The sequence below is a fragment of the Eulemur rufifrons genome, chromosome 30 (genome assembly GCF_041146395.1).
Source record: "Eulemur rufifrons isolate Redbay chromosome 30, OSU_ERuf_1, whole genome shotgun sequence".
NCBI lineage: Eukaryota > Metazoa > Chordata > Mammalia > Primates > Lemuridae > Eulemur > Eulemur rufifrons.
In genome coordinates this window covers 49,447,187-49,470,235 of record NC_091012.1, presented here as the reverse complement: position 1 = coordinate 49,470,235, position 23,049 = coordinate 49,447,187, and the positions used below count along the sequence as shown (strand labels likewise).

Sequence of the window (23,049 nt, the reverse complement as noted above, 5' to 3'; positions counted from 1 at the left end):
TAAAGATTCATTTAAACCTGGGGAGGACAGCATGACTCCTACCTGCTTCTCATTAATAACATACTTTTCAGCAAGTAGATAATGAATGACCTGAATAGAAATCAGTAGAAATGCAGATTGCCATCAGGTGGAGAATAGGGGAGGCATTCCACTTTCTTCACAACACTGACAGGCAGTTTTGAGACCAAAGGTAGAGAAAGCAAGCCTCAAAGAGAGATGACTGTCTAGGAAGGCTCTTAATAAAATATTCTGTTGTCTTTACATATCAGACTATGAAAGAAAAGTCATCCTAATGGAAATTAATTTTTGCATGTGACTTTAAAAATCTTGGGTTAATTATAATAGAACTAAGTCATTTATGGAGAAAAAGCCAGATAACTCTTAGCTACAGATTATCCTAATGGGTCCTGAAAAACATACAAGTCTTCATAAGCATTCTTTACTTTGTTAACTACTGTTAGTGGCACACTGGTAGGGATAGGGGATGGGAGGTAGTGAACAATAAGCATTCTAATTGACAATGGTCTGCCATTGATTGACCAGAGTTGGAATAGGAGACAAACAGGAGAGTCTTAAAGGACAAATACATAACTTTAAAAAAAAAAAAAGTATTGGCCTTCTCCCGTTTTCTGGAATAACAAAAGATAATCTTGCCCTTGCTCAAGATATAGGGGACCTGTTTGTCAAGTTACTGTATTTCTTTGGTAATAAGGTGCTGGCACAGAAACAGGGCCTTACAGGAAATTCATTTCAAACCAATGACTTCTAATAAGTTATCACACAGGCCACAGGTTTCACAGGTACTAGAAAACATATGAGATTTGGAAATGCAAACTGGGCTTTCAGTTTCCCTCTACTCTTCTAAGTTCTTTAGAATTCAACATGGCTTCCTCCTGCAGTTTGACTATTAATAATTACTGAATAGAGGTAATAACCGTTTCTATCAGAAACTCAAGTCAAATGAAATAATGATGTGATTAAGTTTACAGGGTTTTCAGACTTCGGTTTTGTTTCTGTTCAATAGTAGCAATAAATACACAGGACTGAATATAAAACAACCTAGTTTCCTAGTTGAGTCTTAAAAAAAAAACAACTTTGCTTCAGCTCATGCTTCTGGTTTTTTGTTTTCTAATGGGGTTTGACATGCAAATATGCAATTTTGCAGCATTCATTTCAGTTTGGGGCTTTTGGTACAGCTTGGTTCAAGTCCCTGGTCGCTGTATGACAGCGACCAAGCCGAATGGCTGTAACATTCAATCTGCTTAATTCCCCAGGTCTCACCTCCACAGGAAATGCTGATTCCCATTCCTCCTTTAGTGACTCAGATAAAGCCAATTTATTGTTGTGACCTTAATGTTACTGTAACACAGTTTGAAAATGCAAGGCAAAGACATTTAGAATGAGTACCTGACAAAGTTATTTGGAATTTTTGGATAAAATCATCTCTGGAGATTCTAGCACTTTCAATCTTGTTTATACCCATTTCTTCAATCCATCTATCAGAGCTGATACAGGGGAATAACTACTTTTAAAACTGGGGAAAATTGTGAGTATTGTCACCTGGTTGCTTACCCCTGTTGTAATTCTTCCCTTGGAAAGGAGAGTCAGAGGGAGAATGCCCAAACAACTTAATGTAGCAACTCACCAAGTCAAAAAAAGAAAATCAGGCTGAGTGGAAATGTAAGGAGCATTCTCTGTTTTTTTATCCACAAATATTTACTTGTTATCTGCTCTTTTGAAAGAAAGTATGGTTCTTGGATAGGAGTAACAAGAATAATATTCTTTATTATCACATCTTGACCCAGGAGTTCATTTATTTTCAATTTTACACAAATAGGGTAAATTTAAAAGAAACAGTTTCTGCATGCACCTACGGAATTTTTGCCCAAGCAAATAATACAGCTTACCTTTCTCTAGAGAGCCCTTCCATAAACACAGGCTGGGTAAGCTATTCCAGAGCTACAGATCAGCTCTGAATACAGGAGAAGTTATGCCCTCTCCTCCCTTGCCCCTCAACCCAGGCTAAAGCCAGCCCTCCAACTGGTGCAGGCAGGACTTCCACGTGATGCAGTCATCACCTCCATCATCAGGGTAAACCAGGAAAATATTATAAAGTAGACAAAGTAGTTCTTGGTGCCCTTTTGCTGCCTTTTAGTACTTCTCTGCTTTTCCTTTTATTTAAGCTGTTGTAGACCTGCTCTGTCCAATATGGTACCCACTAGTCACAAGTACCTATTTAAATTCATTAAAATTAAATTTAAGATTCAGTGCTTCAGTAGCACTAGTCACATTTGACATGCTCAATAGACACATGTGGCTAGAAGCTAACATATTGGACAGCACAGATACAGAACATTTCAGAAAGTTCTATGGGGCAGCACTTCTGACTGTTAGTTCCTTTAGCTTCTTGAGTATAAGGAACATGCCTTCCACATCTCCATCCCCTGTAGCATCTACCACAGTACCTGAAACAACTATGAAATGGGGAAGAAACCAAGTGCTTACTATGTTGTCATGACCTATGCTAAATTCATCATAAACAAACTCTCATCTCATCATCTCAAGAACACTGTAAGGTAGGTCCTATTACTATCCTCATTTTGTAGATGAGAAAACTGAGACTCAGTGAGGTTAAATGATTTGCCCAAAATAACACAGCTAATAAGTACCAGAAGCAGGTCATTGAAATTTTAGGACCTATGCTCTTACCTAATACTCTATACACCAGGAGAAAACTTCACGTAACTGCAAGTTTCACCATGGACAGGCAGGCCCCTTCCAGAGCATTGGTGATTAGGTGGCTTCTACACAGCACTCATGCTGGCCAAGGCAGAAAAAAAGATAGCTTAGAATGAGGGCCTGGGCATGAAAGTTGGAGGAGTAAAGAAGTATGTTGATTTGTGTTTGAGGGTGGACATCAGATTAAGGGGCTATTTGACTACTTCTCTAAATGAAATAACAGCAAATCAGTAGTTTTATTTGCCATTTTGCATATGGAGACCATTGCCTTGACTGCAATGGTGCAGATTAGTAACACCTAATCATTTCCTGAAGTTAACCCACTTGCTACACTTTCTAGAAGGTTCTGTAACTTAAGCTTCCATACTGCACAGTTTGTGCCAGGACATACAAATGCCAGAAAATCAATTTTCCTGTAGCTTTCACAGTCAGTGTGTTTGCCAGACAAAACTCCAGCCAGCTACTTTTTTTAAAATCAGCGTAGCACCTTTAGAAATAATACTTAACAGAGTGCTCCTAACACAGCAAGGAAGAAAAGACTTAAATCTAAACCCAACTGTTCAAAATTGAGAGCTATAGGAGAAGGTGAAATGTGATATTGAAATTGAACATTTTAGTGGCCCCATTTGGCCTTGTAAGGTATTTTCTGCCAAGCATCTAGTGAATTAGCTTTGATTTTAGTCTGTGCCTCAGTAGGACTGACAGCACTTAACCTATCACCATCCTTCCTGCCACCCACATGTGCCCATGCCCTCACGTGCCCCCTGACTTATCAGGGTGGCAGTCCACCTTGCCTGCCCTCCCCAAGACCTATCTTGATTCCCCTTCCCTCTGGTATTCTTCTGGCATGCATTCTCAATCATACAGAGGTGATGGATATGGGTTATGTTATCCTGTCATTTGCCCTGAGGGCATAATCTGTTTTATTGAGGACTTACTACATGCCAGGCACTGTGCTGGGTGCTTTATATGAATTATCTCATTTAATACTCTATCTCCATTTCAGAGATAATCATTAGGGACTTGTTCAAGTCAAGCAGAAGGCATGATCTCTAATGGTAGCATTTAGGGCCTTGTGACAGGCTAGTGGCTTACTATATTGGTGCCTTTTATTATACCTCTAAGCAGGTTGCACAGGCGTCAAAGCTGGACCAAGGAAAGAGATCAAGGCTATATAAAATCATGTAAAACAATGAGTCAAAGAAATAAACCTCACTCAATCCACTGACGTTTGGGTCAATGTGGTCATTAGCAATTTCTCCACTGGGAGGCAGTATGGAATAGTAGAAAAAGCACAGGTTTGGGAAGCCAACAGACCTATATTTGAACACTAATTTTGTCACTTCACATCTATGCAACCTTGGAATGATCACTTTACCTCTCTAAGCTCTGGAGGGAGAGAGAACGGCGAGAATATAGACTTTGGTATCAAATGATCTGGGTTTAAATCTCAGCTACTCATTTTCATTCAGTTAATATTTATTGAACACATGCTATGTGACAGCCACTGTTCTAAGTGCTCAAAACAAAGTCCTTCTGCTCATTGCAGTGGCTAAGAGAAAAAATAAATACACAAATTCAGTTGGTGTTAAGTGCAATGAAAAAGGAGGTAAGGAGACAAAATGTTTGGGGGCAGATGCTGTTTCATCTTGGCTAATTGTAGAAGGTCTTTCTGATATTTGACCTGACACCTGAGCAACATAAGGGAGCAGACCATGCAAGCATGAGGTGGACTGGGGTGGACAGTAAAGCATTACAGATGAAACAGCATGAGCAAAGGCCCTGACATGGGAATGTGCTTTGCAGGTTTGAGGAAAAGGGCCCCTGTGGCTTGAGCAAGAGGAAGAGTGGTAAGAAGTGATGGCTGCAAAAAAGACAGGCCCTGGTAAAAATTGTGGATTTTATCTGTTCGATAGAAAGTCATTTAGAGGGCTTTGAGCAGAGGAATGACAAAATCCAATTTATGAGCAAAAAGAGCACTCAGACTGCTATTGCAAGGGCAAAAGTTGAGGAGCAGGGAGACCACTTAAAAAGTGATTGCAACATTTCAGGTGAACAATGATTGGATTGGATTAGGATGGAGGTGGGGAGAAGTGGTTGCATTTTGAACATAGATTGAGCTGAATGTGAGACCAAAGAGAGTAGTCAAGGACGACTATAAAGATTTTGGCCTGAACAACTGGACAAATTGGATGGTGCTGCCGTTTTCTCTGCTGGAGAACACTGGAGGAGTAGAAAGCGGGGTTGGGGGGAATCAGAGGTCCATTCAGGCCATGGAAATGCCTAGGAGATACTCAAGTGAAGATGTCAGGTAGGCGGCTAAATAAATGAGTGTGAGGTTTAGTGAAGTCAGGGCTAGAAATTTAACCAGCTGTATCAGCTTGGATAAGTAAAATAACTTCTATAAGCATTAGTTGCCTCCTCAGTAAAATGGAGATAATATTGGTTTCACAAGGTCACTTTAAGAATTAGCGATAATGTATATAATGTGCATTCCTGGTACATGTAAGTGCTTAATAAATGGTAGCCCTCTCATTGTCAGTACTCATGCACTAACTGGCACTTCGTTGTTGCTATTGTTGATTGCTCTAAACCCAGGTTGAATATTAGAATCACCTAGGAAGCATTTTTTTTAAATGTTGGACCCACTTCAGGCCAATTAAATCAGAATCACAGGAGCAGTGATGAGTAGCTTCCCAGGTATAAAATACCTGCAGTTAGAGAACAGAAGAGCTGGCTTTAACAGAACTTCTCTTTAGATTAGTTCCAGCTCACCTTTTGGGAAACTAACTCTTAAAAAAAAAACACTAAGTGGAAAATTTGGGCTCTTCTGGATATCCCTGAGCAAATGGCTTCTTCTTTTCTTCATTGCCTTTTTTCCCTTAGTATGAAAATAATTCTTGCTCTGGGGACCTGGAAGAAACAGCCACAGTGGGAACTCAAAATATTGCAATTCCAGGATAGATTTTTCTTCTTAACATAAGAACATTTTTTCCTCTCATTTCCTAGGATCTGCATTGTCAGGTTTGGCCTCTGCACTACAATTAATGGATTCAAGAATAACAAGAATATTAAACTTCTCTTTTAAATATATTAGTTATAGAAAATAAAAAATATAGTTGGAAAGTAAAATCCGATTGCTCAAGAGTGATAGGTTCAGGGTTGCAGAAGATGACATTTCATTAAAAAATAGAAATCTAGCAGGCTGGGGGAAAACGACCCTGGAGTATTCAATAGTGATAGCAGGCCTAGAGCAGCACTTGCTTGGGAGTCAGGGAATTTGAGGCTTTGCTCTAGTTAGTAGTGAAAGGGTATGGCAGGCACACTTTCTCTGTGGCCCGTTCTGGTCCAGAAAATAGATTCTGCAATCTAAAGATCAGGGTATGTAGTTAGCACAGTCAGCTTTTCAATACAAACACACACACACACGTGCACACATTCCTCTCCCCTACGCAGTTGATATGTCCACCATTAGGCTAGCATTCCTTTAGCTGTGTTTTGATCTTTGCTAAAACACAAGTTGTCCTGCAAGGGGATTACACTTTCAGCCATTGTCCATCATTTATACCTCAGTGGAAATGTTTCCAACCCTTTTCTGTGTGCAAGGAATGAGGGAGGGCATCTTGTACCTGGTAAGGCAAATAAGGAAGAGGTGGGGGAGTGAAAAATGAGGAGTATCTGCGACACTAAAAGTTTACTCACAGTCTTGCTTGATAATAGCTCTAGTAGTCCGTATGTATGTATTTTCATTCTCAAAATAAGGAGAAAAAATAATTTGTCAACTTCTGGTTTAAAAGTAGGGTTTTCATGTAGATCAAGGGTGGTCCCCAGTGTCACATTTCAGGGTGGGAATAATAGAAATATCATGCCCCTTGACGTTATGCTAAAGTATAGGCATCATTTAAAGCAGAATTTGTGTGGACTTGGCCCACCTCTACCATATAACTTACAGTCATGACTACAGTCATCCCTTAGCCTATCTGGGAATAGCACACTGTTTGAGAGCACAGGCTCTGGAGCCTACCTGAGTGGGTACCCAGCTCAACCATGTACCAGCTGTGTGGCCTTGGACAAGTTACTTAACTTCTCTGTACCTCTGTTTCTGCATTTTTAAAATAGGGTAATATAATGATAATAAAATCTATTTAATAAAGTTGTGAGGATTACATGAGTTAACACTTGTAAAACACTTGAAATAGAGTCTGGAACAAAGTAGGTATTCAAATTTTAGTTATGATGGTTTTCTCCACTTGGTGACTTCATCAAAGTCCATACAGCAGAGTTTCTCAACCTTGGCACTATTGACACTTGGAGCCAGATAATTCTTAGTTGTAGGGGCTGTCCTGTGCATTGTGTAGGATGTTTAGCATTATCACTGGCTTCTACCCACTAGATACCAGTAGCACTCCTCTCCCCAAATTGTTACAATGAAAAAGTCTCCAGATATTGCCAAATGTCTCCTGAGAAGCAAACAGTTGCTAATTGAGAGCCACAGGGGTAGAGGATGCTGTATCCTTTCCTTTGTTCTCCCAGAATAGAGCAACAGGACCTTAGAAATATTTTCTCCAAGAATGTGTTGACTCTGGCTTTCAAAGTCATATAGCCACTGGTGCTACTTTCAACCCATTGGAATATGCTTAGTCTGACTTGGCAAGAGAAACAGAAGATGAATCAGAATAGTAATCTGACTTTACATGCCAGAGAGGGACACTAGAGAGGTCACTGGAAACTTAGCTGGTTGTCGCCTGCACCTTTGGAAAGGAGACATCTGAAACAGCACTCCTTGAGGAAGAAGGAAACCTGTCTCTGGACTTAACAACACAGTTTGAAAATGTTAAGCAAAGACATTTGGAATGAGTACTTGACATTTGAGGGCAAAACTCAACGTCTAGGCAAAAGGTGACCTCCAACTCCACTGAAGTTATCTTAAAAGCCCAGCCCTCAAAATAACTCAGCCAGGCTCATAACACACCAACAGAAAGGCTAAGAATAGAAACCAGCATTTCTATCCCCTCCTTCCCCCCGCCCCCCCCCCCCCCCGTTTTCACCAATACACAGTCCCACAGCAGTTGCTAATTGTCCGAAGCAAAAGGAAACTGACAAGCAGTACTTGTCTGAATGTTTAAAAATGTATGAACTGAAGTGAAGGAAAGAAAGACAATGAAATTAGAGTCTGGGTCATGCTTTAGAAATGAAATCATTTCCTGTGTGCCTTGCTCCAAATCAAAATGGAAACCATTTCCTTCGCTTTAGAGGGGAAAACAATTTGTGAAACTCAATGATTCCCTTTTCCAAATGCACCTCATCAGAGCTTTTGATTTCTTCAAAGCAGATGTGGAAGAAAAACATGTGTTTACTGCGTTTGGCAAGCCAAATGTGCTCTTCCTCTTCTGCCCCAAATTGCTCCGATTCCTTCACGTGGTGAAGTGTAGACACTAGGGGCCTGTACCAGAGTTACAGTGAATGACAAGAACATTCACTTATTCCAGTGCCTTAGTGAGAGGGGATTGGGGTTAATTTACAATTTACCCTGATTTCAAAAAAAAAGCTTGTACAAAAAGTAAAAAATATTTTTGAAGGTGAGTTGCTCTCTTTCGTCAAAAAGGATACCGTCAGTGTTAGAGCAGAAGAGGCTGGGGTTGTAGGGGAACGATCTGACTGTAGCTTTGAATTCAGCAGACTTGGATGGTTTCTCAGCCTTGTTTCTCATTAGCTGTGTGACCTAGGGCAAGTTGTTGATTGAGGCAGTGGAAAATCTTTGAATTTCTATATAGGAGAAGGTCACATTCTGCTTGGGACTTATCTGGAAACTATTTGCATAGCAAGCACACAGTTGTCCCAGGCTTGATGGCTGGTGACTCTGTGGTAGATTGATGGAAATAAGCGCATAGGCTAAAGCCCACCATGGCCCCTCTTGGCATTGTCACTGCATTTACCCTCCCTCACCCTTGATTCCATCATTTATAAAATGAGAATTCATTCTTTTACTCAACAAATATTTATGGAGCACTACTGGGCCCAGACGTTATTCTCTCTCTCCATGCTGGGGACTAAGCAGTGAACAAACAATAGCTGCTGCACTTACCTCACAGGGCTGCTGTGGATTTAAATGAGATTGTGTGTGTATAGTCACCTTGGCAACCAGAAAGCCTTATGCAAATATAAGATTGAAACATTTTCAACTACCTCCAGCCTTTAGTAATGACAAATCTAAGGCTTCTCTGAATAAGGAAGGGGAATATTTGAAAGGCTGTGTGGCAGGGAACAATCTTGCCACAAAAGCCTGCCCCCCATGGGCCTAAACCAGATGCTTCAAATTTCCACCACCGGAGTTGCAACTTAAAGAATTTCCATAGACCTGAGACTTATGACTATATTAAAGAACTTGAGAATGGGCCCACCTCATCCACTCATCAATTTCCCCCCCTTCCTGCTGTCCCCCCCACTAGGACATGCAAGAACATTATCCTCTTCCAATAATATCAAATATTAGGGAAAGCAAAGAAGAAAGGGGGAAGGGGGGGGTAGGAGCTCTCCAGAGCAACTGCATCCTCATCCTCCCTTCCTTCTAGCACCTTGCCTTGTAAGGATCACCTACCATATCCTAATATTTGATAAACTCTATGAGGCAACATTTGCTCCTGAATGTTAGGGAGGGCACAGGAAGTACCCAGGGGTTCTGTAAGTGCTCAGTTCAGGCAGACAGAAGCCCAAAGCCACCCTTTTGAATTTGTACCACCTTGCAATGCCAACTGGGTCTTTACTAAAAGGAGAAATTTCAGAGGGGACTAAATGATTCAGAAGGAAAAGCAGATTGTAGTTTATAATTATATTCTCTTTATTAAAGGTTCAATCTAGAGAAGAAATTGACCAAACTGTCAAGCAATAAGTAGTCTATAATAAACTTAAAGAAGGCAAAAATGAGTAAGGAGAGGTCATTTTTGTTTGTAACTCTTTCCCTTTCTTAGTGTCTTATACACAGGGCTGGCCTTCTCTAGCCCATGAAAGGTACCTTTTATAAAGCCAAGAAGCCCATTCTCCTTTTTTGTTTTTTGTATTTTTTTTTTTTTTTTTTTTTGTTGAGACAGAGTCTCACTTTGTTGCCCAGGCTAGAGTGAGTGCCGTGGCGTCAGCTTAGCTCACAGCAACCTCAAACTCCTGGGCTTAAGCGATCCTACTGCCTCAGCCTCCCGAGTAGCTGGGACTACAGGCATGCGCCACTATGCCCGGCTAATTTTTTTTTCCTGTATAGATTTTTAGTTGTCCATATAATGTCTTTCTATTTTTAGTAGAGACGGGGTCTCGCTCTTGCTCAGGCTGGTCTCGAACTCCTGACCTCGAGCGATCCACCCGCCTCGGCCTCCCAGAGTGCTAGGATTACAGGCGTGAGCCACCGCGCCCGGCCTATTCTCCTTTTTTGGGTATGAATCCCTTATTCACGTAAAAATGAAATTTTTAAAAATGAGTATTTTTTAAATTTCATTTAAAAAATGATCCCTTGCTCCAGGGTAACAGAGGCCCTTATAATAATAGTGAACACCTCCATAAGGACAAAGAATGCTGATGCCAGAAATGGGATACAGGATGGATCTCTGAGGGAAGCAGATAGTGAAAAGGGGGGAGAGTGCTGGAAGCTTAGCAACCCCAAAATCAAATCTAGCCTCTCTTTGACATATACATACAAGCCTAGTCTTGTACAGACAGTGATGGAAATGGAAAATGCAGGCACGCTGGTAACAGTGGCCAAATAAATAAATAACTGCATAAAGCCAGCCCATTTCCCTTTGAGGAACGCTGGTGTGCAATGTGCCTGAAACCATCTTCCCCTGACCTTTCCTTCATTCTTATCCTCTCAAATTATTCACTCAGAACATATTGTACATGTTTGGGGCATAGAGATGTTACAAACACCAATATTGTCTTTGCAAATTATGTAATACTTTGTCTGCATTCTAACAGTAAATCAATACCATAAATGAATTAGCATATTATGCTTCCATTGACAATCGTGCTTCCAATTTCTTGGTCCATTTTGTTAATTCAGTTAATTCTGGACTATCAATGTATAGAAAAGTGTATGTTGAATTCTGCCAAAGTAAAAAATTGTGCTTTTGTCCAGATCATGAGAAGAGATGGTTCCATTGTCCTTTGTGTTAGTGCCACTGTATCAAGCATATTGTGGTCAATTCTGGGGGCTACTTTTTAGGAGGGACTTTGAAAAATTAAGAAGTATCTAGAAGATTATAACCAGAAATGAGGAATTGACAAGAATTTGTGTCATAAAAGTAACAAATGAAGGTCCTTAAAATGTTAAACTTGCAAAAGAGGCAATTAGCAGATGACATTGTGGCAGTAGACTTCGGGCTGTACATTGTGTGACAAAAACAGCATATTTATTCTGTGTCACTACAGAAGGAAGAATTAGGACTAGTGTATGGCACTTCAATTTTAATATTCATTCATTCCACAGACACATAGTAAGAGTTTACTATGTGCCAGGCATTATGCTAGACACTGGGGATGCTGAGACAAAAAAGACATAATCCCTGCTCTCAAGGAGCTCAGATTCATCTGGGGATGACCATTACAAAGCAATATCATCAGTGCTACCTATAGTGGAGAAATGGAAGCAGAGACAAGGGACTGCCCAATTCAAGCAGAGGGCAGAAGTAGGATTGGAGCAGAAAGGCTTTCATGAAGGATGTCAGCCAAACAAAAAGAACTTTCTATCACCTTCAACTGCCCCACAATGGAATAAGCAACCTCCTAAGCCTCCTTTGAGCTAAGGGGTGCCTCACCAGTAGAGGCATTTGAGCAGAAAAGCTATGGCTTCATTGGGTGAGAGGGTGAACAAGATGGTTTTTAAGGTGCCTTCTAGCTCTAAATTATCTTATTCTACTGACTCCAACTGGATGGCCTATTGACAAAGTGGATATTCTAGTTTAACTCATAGGAAAGCAGAACATTTTATTCACCAAATTTCCCCAATAGCAATGTTTTGGTTAATGAGTATTTTAATGTATAAACCTCAACTAAACTACAAAACATAAATTTAAGAGGAAAATTTGCCATCCTACTCATTTTCCTCTACCAACAAAATTTTTTAAATCCAAAGCCAAATGATAATGATTTTTTTTTTTTTTTTTTGAGACAGAGTCTTGCTTTGTTGCCCAGGCTGGAGTGAGTGCCGTGGCATCAGCCTAGCTCACAGCAACCTCAAACACCTGGGCTCAAGCAATCCTTCTGCCTCAGCCTCCCGAGTAGCTGGGACTACAGGCATGCACCACCATGCCCGGCTATTTTTTTTTTTCTATATATATTTTTAGTTGGCCAGATAATTTCTTTCTATTTTTAGTAGAGACGAGGTCTCGCTCTTGCTCAGGCTGGTCTCAAACTCCTGACCCCGAGCAATCCACCCACCTCGGTCTCCCAGAGTGCTCGAATTACAGGTGTGAGCCACCGCGCCCGGCCAATAATGATTTTTATTGATGGCAGACCAGGGGCATTCAATAGGAATATGTCTGGAGGCCCAAATATGTAAATAATATTTAAGCATATGATTGTCCTCATAAAATGAAGAAATGATTCCATAAATATGGGACTGAAGTACAGTAATTTATACTGCTATTAAAATAAAGTCTGCCACTAATTATGCTTTTTTACTATAAAAATAGTTAACGTTTTTCATTGCTTCCTGTATGCCAGGCACTGTTCTAAGTAAGTATTAACTCATTTAATTTCTCCCAATAAACCTTTGAGGTAGACACATTTAAAAAAATCACCCCATTTTATGGGTGAGGAAATTGTGACACATAATTATGCACCTAGCAAGTGGGATTCAAACCCAGGCAGTCTGACTCTACATTCTTAACCACTGCACTATACAGTTACCTTGTACTTCCTAGGTCTTCAGAATACTTTTATCACTAGAGCTACTGTATACACAATGAGTAGGAGTGGCCAACACCACTGCAAAGTGTGGTGGGATTCCATGCACCAGACTCAAAGGGCCCAAGATTCAAATTTTCATTTCAACAAATAGACAAATTTCTCCATATCTTTGGCCTTCATGATTTATTACAAATATGTGGAACTATTATTGTTGAATCCATTAATGCTAGGGCTCTACCTTATCTGCAGTTTGGGTTAATCTGTTCCTCCTCCATTTGTGTATTTCTCTTTTGTATTTCATTTGCTAATTATCTAGCAGTGCTGTGAGAATTCCTCGTGGCCTCTCTGCATAACTGTTGTTTGTTCCTTCTTAAGTACAAAACGGTGCTCTGTGGGATGAAAGAAATGAATTGTGGCAGGTTGGAGAAAAATGAACTTGTTATTACACATCCTGCCCATAATTTTCTTTAATTTCTCCCAGATGATTGAGCTAAGATTCAATCCCTTTTATTGCCTTTGGTATTTCAGCCAAAATAAGACAGATTGAAGAAAAGGAAAAAGAAAATGCTAGTGATGTTTTTTCTTCTTTTGGGTCTAAATGTTATACTGTCACTTAAATACTAGTTAGAAATATAAACGTTTCAGTTTAATTTCTCTCACTTATGAGCCATTTCCTTTCCCCCCTTCTCACCTCTTTCAGAATTTAGTCATCAACCAGAGCCCAATCATTTCTGCCACTAACTAACTTGTCATTTACTGCATTCATTAATATTTGCTGCATGTACACCACACACATTTAAAGGGCCTGCTTCGAGCACTGCTATTTATTCTCCTAGAAATGCATCATTACCTAAAGGAATAAACCTTTGAACCTGTATCAGCAATCAAAGAGCTCAAGTAAATGATGAAGTAAATGAATCCAAATTATAGTGCACTTGGATCAGAATTCATGGACCCCTTTGCCCTTGGCTTATAAATTTATCTTTGGAAGCAATAGCCTGTTTGCAAATAGTATAAAAGACAAATAGGCCTGAAGCCTCCCCACCTCACCCTAATCCCCACCTTGTACTCAGGTCTGATTGGGCTAAGATGAAGAACACAAAATACCTCTTTTATAAATGCACAAAAATACATACCCACTACAGTGTTGGGTACTGATTGGAACTGATCTAAGAGTCCTTCAAAAGGAGATTAGGTAAATGGAATATATTAATAGTACATCCATAGATTGACAAGCTATATACAGCCATTACATCATAAAGGAGATATACTTATTCTAGTAAAAGTATAAAGAGGTATAAGGGAATAATAAAAATCAAATTCAGTATAGTGGTTACTTTTGGTGAGTAGGGAGGGGTATGCAATCATGGAGGGGTAGATAGGTGGACTTCAACTTCATAAGGTTTCATTTCTTTTTTTAATTTTTTATTGATACATAATAATTGTACATATTCATGGAGTACATGTTCTATTTCAATACAAGTATATAACACATAATGATCAAATCAAAGTAATAGGCACATGATTCACCTGAAACATTTATCATTGCTTTATATTGGGAACATTTGAAAACTTCTAGCTATTTTGAAATATAATAAATTATTGTTAACTATAGTTGCCATATTGCACTATTGAACACTGGAACTTTTCCCTTCTATTTAACAGCATTACCCATTAACCAACACCTCTTCATTACCCCTTCCCACCACCCTTACCAACCTCTAGTAGCCACCATTCTATTCACTACCTCCTTGAGATCAATTTTTTTTAGGTCCCATATATGAGTGTGAAAATGCAATATTTGTCTTTCTGTGCCTGGTTTATTTCACTTAAAATAATGTCCACCAGTTCCATTCATGTTTCTGCAAATGACAAAATTTCCTTCTTTTTCACGGCTAAATAATATTCCATTGTGTACATACACCACATCTTCTTTATCCATTCATCTCTTGATAAACACTTAAGCTGATTCTGTATTTTAGCCATTGTGAATAATGCTGCAATAAACACTGAAGTGCAAATATCTTCTGGTTACATTTTATGTCTTTGCCTCACCCAAGAGAGGTTTAGAGGCCTTCCCTTCCCCTCTACAATGCTCACCGTGTCCATTAGTTGTGAGTTTACCACCCCCCCAGCCCCCTAATCCCTGGAGAATATTACTACCATGTGAGCACCATAGTGTTGATCAGTTAGTGCCAATTTGATGGCGAGTACATGTGTAGACTATTCCTCCGATCTTGTGATACCTCACTGCAGATAATGGGCTCAAGCTCAATCCATGAAAATATAAGCAGTGCTAGATCACTGTCATTTCTTATAAGTGAGTAATATTCCATTGTAAACATATACCAAATTTTAGTAATCCACTCATGAATTGACAGGCAGTTGGGTTGTTTCCACATCCTTGCAATAGTGAACTGTGCTGCCATAAACATTAAGGTGCAGATGTCTTTCATAAGATTTCACTTCTTAAGCTTCGTGGCAGGTACACAAGTGTTCTTACATTATTTTTATATCTTTCTGTGTATCTGAATTATTTACTTTCTTAAAATTCTTTGGGCAACTGCCTGGGAAATTCCTACTGAAATAAAGTCATTGACAATGTATTTCATTATGATGCTTAGAAATTGTTTTATCAAACAAACCGTCTAGCTTGGCTGTTAGGTGGTTTATTGATAGAATTTAGAAGGAGAGCCAGACTGTACAAGGATGATAATAAGTTTCATTTGAAAATGTTTAATCTGAAAGTGTCTATAGGAGCATCAGGTGAAAGTGTCCATCAGCAGGGCTTGTTTGCTGTCTCCCCAAAGCATATCTTGAATTCAACTTCTACTCTCCACCTCCATTACTCCCACCCTAGTCCAAGCCACAATCATCTCTTCCCTGGACTATTAGAATAGCCTTCTAACTAATCTCCTGGCTTCCACTCTGATCCACCTTATAGTCTATTCTTCATATAGCAGTCAGAGTAATCCTTTAAAAATTTAAATCAGATCTTATCACACACCTCCTCTAAATCTTCCAATAGTTTCCTATAACATGTAGAATAAATCCAAACTTTTGACTGTGACCTCCAGTGCCCTATAAGATTTATCCTCTGATGATCCTTCTAAGCTCATTTCTTACCACTCTCCCTTTTGCTCATTTGGCTTTAGCCATACTGACTTCTTTTTGCTGTACTTCATGCAAACCAAGTATGTTCCCATCTCAGTGAACAGTTGCAGTGACTCATTGAGGGCCTAAGTGAGGGTCTGATTGCAATAAATGCAATGCTTAATTTCCATGGTGATAATTCTGGAAGTTCCAGCTCCTTGGAATTATTTGGGTGGGTCCAAGCAGGCCTCAAGAAAGATGGAATGTACCTGGCCAAAATCCACAGAAAAGTAACTAAATAAATAGTCAGAAAAGCTGGAATGGGGTCAGGAAAACTCATAAAAGAACACTTGAAAATATGGTATATATTATGGTTTCTCACATGCTATCTCACCTCTGGTCAGATATCACCTTAAAGCTTTTCTCTAGGGTTTTCATTCCTAAGGACCTAGCTCCCAACTAAATTGGATGTTCTGGGGCCACTGAGTCTACACTTCCTTTATATTCTCCAAAATGACTAACATAAGGCTAGATACACAGTAAGCATTTAGTGCATGTTCTAAGGACCACCCAAATTGAGATGAAATTTAATGGGATTAAAGGCAAAACTCAAAGAAGTAAAGATAAAGGTAAAAAGACTTAGCTTGGTAGAAAGAACTAGCAGTTTTGGTTTGGCCTCAACCTGGGAGTTGAAAAAAGGACTCTATTCACTCTATTATAGTCTTCACACCCCCGGTAGAGTGCTTTATCCATAGTAGGTGCTCAATAAATATTTGTTGAAAGAATGGATAAACAACTATTTAATAAATACAGTTAGGCAAACTCAGGCAGCATTGATAGCAAATAATGCTCCAATAACAAGAAGCAAACAGGGTTAGTTTGTTTGTTTGTTTTCCAGTCTATTCTGGTCATTTATCTGGGGTGTCATATTTATTTCTATATACTCCAGTTTAAGAGACATCACCAACTAGAATGTGCCTACGGATGAAAGACCAAAGTTGTGACAGTTCTGGAAACCGTATCAGTCAGTGGAGTTTCACCTGATGAAGAGATGGGGGTGGGGCACATAATAAAAACTTTGCAATATTTGAAGGATTGCCATGCAAAAGAAGGAACAAAATTGCTTTACATAGCTCTAGTGGACAGTACTAAAGGGTTCAGCTCATAATAAGGAATTACTTTCTGACAGTGATTGACGTCCCATGCTAGAGTGACTGATTAAAATGGTTGAACATTCCTTTCCAATGGTCTTTTATTGGGCAGGTACAGGATAAACACAGAGCAGGATATTGTAGGGGAGATTTCTCTATTGAGAGGAAGATTTAACTAAGAAAGTGCTTATCAAAACAGATTGCAGGCCGGGTGCGGTGGCTCACGCCTGTAATCCTAGCACTCTGGGAGGCCGAGGTGGGCGGATCGTTTGAGCTCAGGAGTTCAAGACCAGCCTGAGCAAGAGCGAGACCCCATCTCTACTAAAAAAAAAAAAATAGAAAGAAATTATATAGACAGCTAAAAATATATATAGAAAAAATTAGCCGGGTATGGTGGCACATGCCTGTAGTCCCAGCTACTCGGGAGGCTGAGACAGGAGGATCCCTTGAGCTCAGGAGTTTGAGGTTGCTGTGAGCTAGGCTGACGCCACGGCACTCACTCTAGCCTGGGCAACAGAGTGAGACTCTGTCTCAAAAAAAAAAAAAAAAAAAAAACAGATTGCAATCAATGAGTGGGGCCATGAAATCTATTTAGTGGGTCCTGAGTGGCATTTTTTTAAAATAAATTAGAATAGAATAAAAAATATTAGAGAGTATCACACATAGCAAAAGGCAAGTATGGTTTTGAGAAACCTATTTTGGAAACATGTTAACACATGTATGAATGGGTCTACTAGGTTGCACTGTAACATGTTTTTCTTCCTGTGGATTTCAGTTTCAAAAAGGTTTGCAAACTACTGCACTAAGCCTTCTTCCAGAATGAATATCTGGCAGTTCTAAGAACTCTTATCTCTTTGGTGCAGAGATCCAAAATTGCTGTGTACGAGAAAATGTGGTCTTACATGAAATCGGCAGAGCCATCTGTGTTTACCAAAACAACAGCAGACGGAGTGGCCCGAGTGCGAAAGTCCAAGGGGAAGTTCGCCTTCCTGCTGGAGTCAACCATGAATGAATACATTGAGCAGAGAAAACCGTGTGATACGATGAAAGTTGGTGGAAATCTGGATTCCAAAGGCTATGGTGTGGCAACCCCTAAAGGCTCAGCATTAAGGTGGGTGGAATAATATAACAATATCCGTGTTGTTATAGTATTCCACCTACCCTGATGCATTTTGTTGTCATTTTCTTTCTTGTGGATTTTGAGGTAACTTTTAAAAGTTTAAAATCTACAATATTCCATGGAGTTAAATAAGACGGTAAATTATGGTTTCATCTATTTAATGCATCCATTTTTTTTTTCATGTTCTCTCTCTGTGTTGTCCTTTCTGACTGTTTGTTGCTGTTTTAATTTTACAGTTCAACGGCTTTTTCAATTTAAATGGTAAAAGCCAAGTTATGGTGCCATATGTGACGAATGTTAATTGCATGGATGTGGTGTTCTTGTTACTTTTTTTCTCAAAGACAATTTCCCCATCCCGCACACTTCAGTTTTGAGCAAATGTTATCCTCCATGCCACCTTCCAATATTTAACCCTGTATTTGCTGTACAGACATTTTTATAGCTCCACGTTCTGTGAAATTTAGCCAATTTGTCCTCTTGTGCTCCTTTTTATACGTTAACGATTTCCTAAGCATTTGTGCATTTTCTTACAAGTTATGTTTTATCGTTTCAAGAAATGCTGTTAACCTGGCAGTATTAAAACTGAATGAGCAAGGCCTCTTGGACAAATTGAAAAACAAATGGTGGTACGACAAAGGAGAGTGCGGCAGCGGGGGCGGTGACTCCAAGGTCAGCCTCAATGTCACCACAACCGGGTACCCTTAGTGACGAGTAATCGGCAAGACTGTTATCTTATTATTGAGGAGAGAGCACAAGACTCACACATAAGGTGGAATGACCAGGTTATTCCCCTGCCTGGCAGCTTTGGGAACCAGAACGACTTTAGGGCACTGCCCGCATTTTTGATCTAACTTGGGTCCCTTCTTAAACTCCCAGACAGAGCCTCCCCGTCCACACCCCTTCCCTTCCCTCACACACCAGACTGGTTGCCTTATGAAGGCTGTGAAGTGGGTTTAAATGCCCTAGGCTTTCAAGAGCCCAAGGCTTTCCTGTGAGACTGTCCCCACCTGCCTCAGTTGAGTGGTGTGAGAAATCAGATCCATCTAATGAAAAGTCAGGTTATGGCCTTATTTTTTCTAGGATGTGATGGTTGCTCATGGAGGTTGGTTGGTTGAGTCAGGATGGCTTCTTCGATTATGTGTATGAGTGATGAGATGTTGTTCTCTATATGTGATGGCCCATTTAAGCAGGCCCCACTTAACTTGAAAGCCAAAGAACAAGCTCGGTTTCAAGTTAAATGGGGTCTTTCTTCAATAGGCCACCCCATATAAAGACTTTGCAAAGACATTTTGTGTATTTAAGCAGATGCGTCGCCTAACTGTGATACTATGTGTGTATAAATCCTTGATTTGGCTTCTCCTTAGCCATGTTCTTGGTTCAGGTAGGTCTAATTGTTATCCAGGCTGCCATCATGAGAAAACCCATGTTACTGGGCATTCCTTTGGCTCCTAACACTCTTCATGGCTAGAATGAATGAATAGCCGTCATCCAAGCAACAAGAAATAGGGGCAAGCTCAGAAGCCACGATACCAAGTCATGGGAAGACACATTGGGTAAGTACAGGAAAGACCTGAAAACAGAATCCTCCATGGCCCAAGAGGCATGAGAATTATATTGAAGCATGTAAGATCAGCTCTTGTACGATCAAGATCCCATGGGCATCTTAAAGTGAAGAACAGTGTTTCCCAACCACAGACCAACAGACAGGCAAGCCAAAACTTTTCTCCTTCAGAGACAATGGTTGCACTTCTGCTCCTCTCTTTCCCTCTCCATCCCTCAGGATCCTGATGGAAAAGTTAGTTTGCCAGTCTGCAGTATAATATGGGTTTGGAAACACTGATCCAGAGCACTTTCAAAGAAATAAATTTAAAAGCAACTTTCTTCAGCATATAATCTTACCAGGCATTGGCATGGCCTTTTATTGTAAAACCTTGATTAACCAGAACTCATCTAACCAGTATCCCAACTAACTGAATTCCCCCCAAGTACTTCACATTGATGAGAAAGCAGCAATAGTACCCAAAAAAAAAAAAAAGAAGATCGCAAGGAATTGATTTTTTCAAAATCACTTACCAAGAGATGACCTGTGGTTAGATCACATTCAGCTCTTTCTCCTATATCTTCTCTCCATCTGGATTGACCCTCAAACCTTAGAGGCTGCTTCCCTGAGGCGAGAAAGTGGATACAAGCATTTTAAGAAAAAATATTATTAGCCAAGAATGAAACGAAATGACTATTCTTATTGAAAATTCCATTCATCCCTTATGGATTCCAATTAATCAAGGTTTTACTATATGTCAAAAAGCAGTAACTTTCTTTCCCACCAATGTGAACTGATGACATTGACAATTCAGCCAAGCTTTTGGCTCATTTGATTTTTACGATGGCTAACCTGATGCCCAAAGTATTTAGCACCTTCTTCCCAGTCCTTTTCTCATGCTATTAGCACGGAGAACCTAATTGTATCATTCAAGTGAGTTGCAGAATGAAAATTGAGCTGGATTGGATGCATTGCTCTCACGAATTCATCATTCACACTCAGCATGGTTAAAAAAGGAGCCATGGACTGTAACAAGATGACTCTAAAACATCCACATGATGCCAAGTGTCCAGAAGTTTTCAAATAATCAGACATTTGATGTTATATAAACAAAAAAAATCTGCATATATTTGGCTGAATTTTTACTTGTCACCCAGATGTTTTGGGACATGAAGACCCCAAAACTTTAGACCAGCTATTTGTTAATTACAGCCAGCAATCAAGTTTTTTTTTAATCTTCAGCTGGTACTGCTGCAAAGTTTTTTATCAAGCAATTTTATTGCCAGCTCACAATTTCCAGATTATCTGAATTTTGATATTCAAATAGAAAAATATTTCAGTAGATTCTAAATGTTTCCAACTTCTATGACCATAGTACTATCTACAGGCATCTTTCAAATTGCTTTATTTGGTCATTCCTCCAGCCAGTCTTTTGAAATAATTCAACCCCTTTCTCAACTATGGATAACAGTATGATCAGTGCTGCGTATCCAACGATTGCTTATTCCATTTCTGGATTACCAAGAAGCTTGCCTTTATCTTCTTCCTTCTTGCTACCTGCTGTTTTCTGAGAGTGGGCAAGAGAAGGGGCAAGAGATGAACTTGAATCTTTCACCACCACTTAGTGGTGATGCTAAAAACAAATAAATGGAGAAGAAGGTAGAAATGGCAGTGAAACCTCATTAATTTGGAGCCCTCTCACTAATAATTTGTGATAAGCTAGACAGGGACCAGTTTACAAGTTTATATTATCAGGGATGGAGACAAGAGAGGTTTGTTAAGCAAATAAAGAGTATAGACTGTCAGTTGAATTTCTTCTTAAGAGAATAAACTCTTTTTCAAATGTTGGAAGCACTTATTAGATATAATCATATTCATTACAAATCTATCTGCTAAAGTAGTTCTCATGAGGACCTCCACTAAAGCAATGTTTTATAGTCAGTTTGAATTACAAAATAGCCTTAAAGTAATAAGACTGTCATTCTTCAAACCTATTCTGTAATTCAGGAATTGCTTTACCCATTCAAATAATTCCTCCCTCTGTTAGTCCAAATCAGTGAGGTTTTACTGTATTAGAAAAATGGCTTGAGAAGTACACTTCCCCATTGTATCCCATCCCCAGTTAACAGACAATTGACTGTTGAATATACCATCATTTCATAGAGAAAGTGAGATCCAGAGATGTTGGTGACTTTGAGAAGGTCACACAGCTAATGCTGTCACAAATCTCTGCTGACTTTCAGGGTCACCTCTTGTGATAATTTGCAGATGGCAATTTATCACATCTACTCATCCAATGAGCAACGTGAATCTGATTGCATGTGATACATTTCCATAAGAATCAGGTTCATTCTCCACTACCTTGGTTACTAGGCAAATGGCATATTTAAGTCATTCCAGCCCTCAGTACTGATTACTAAAAATGACAATAATCACAAAGCCTGACATTTATGAGTGCTTTTACTTTTTCAAAAACATTTCACATCTATTATTTCTGAGAGAGAGAAATACCTGTATTACGTATCTCTCTGTCTCTCTCCTGCAACCTTTAAATAATGATAAATGGGCAATTATGTTAAATTGTTAACTTTTTCCTTCCTGACATGAGGCATTACACATTCTGAGCCTATTCTAGAAAAGTTGCTAGAACTACGGAAAGAACCAGCAACTTTTCAGGCTATTGTAAACATGCATGAGCTTAAACTAATGAAATAGATATTTTATTTATTTCATTTTATTTTTTGAATACAAGGAATTAGGAACAAGATCAGTCACTGAGGCAGCCCCTGAACCAGTCCTATAGGCTAGAACCAAAATACTCCTTGGCTTTACCAATTTCCCAAACCTGGGCTGATAGGGCCTAAACAAAGCAGCCTTGATCCTTCCTTGATGGGCTATAATGCGCAGGCAAGGATCATGTAAATTCGAGCTGTGGTTTGGGAGTTTTTAACCCGCAAATCACCCTTTTGTGTTAGTGCTTTATTACAATGTGTGTGCAAATGTGGTAATTAAGAGCCAGTAGGTTGTTTCAGCTATAAACCCAGATCGCCAGGGGTTTGTGACACAGCCAGTGAAAGTCTGTCACTGTAACTCACAGCAGAATGGGGATTTATCTGCTGAATTACCACACAGGCACATCGGCTTCCTTCCGCAGCTGCCTGTCGCCTCAAACTTTCACATTCTTCTGATCCCCTGCCAGGGGTGGGGAACCTGCTGGCCTTCTGATTTCAAGATTGTTCTTTTTTAAGCACCAAAGGAGGCAAGAAAAGCTTTATCTTTTTCTGCTGCACCCCTTTTAAGAAAAGGATTTGTTCTGTAAAATTTTGATTCAGTCAAAAGGCTGCAGTCAAGGATCCAGAAGGCCACATGTGGCCCCAAGGCTGCAGGTTATACCCACCCTACTTCATTCCGTTAATCTTGGGTAAAGGATGCCAGCCTGGCTTTCCTGGCTAGCCTTGCCTTACTAGAGGGGGTCGGGTGAGTGAAACAAGCTATTTGTGACTGGGGTGACAAGT

At 39.7% G+C, this 23,049-nt stretch overlaps 1 protein-coding gene across 2 annotated transcripts in view; it reads left to right on the top strand.

Annotated features, from left to right (window-relative positions):
- Positions 1-23,049, top strand: part of GRIA3 (glutamate ionotropic receptor AMPA type subunit 3) — a 289,966-nt gene that overhangs the window by 246,027 nt on the left and 20,890 nt on the right. Inside the window, exons 13-14 of one of the 2 annotated variants that reach the window (XM_069464374.1) lie at positions 17,738-17,985; positions 18,549-18,663. In XM_069464374.1, the coding sequence (XP_069320475.1) occupies positions 17,738-17,985; positions 18,549-18,663 (363 nt within the window). The remainder of the gene's footprint in view (positions 1-17,737; positions 17,986-18,548; positions 18,664-23,049) is intronic. The other variant, XM_069464373.1, reaches the window with a different exon arrangement.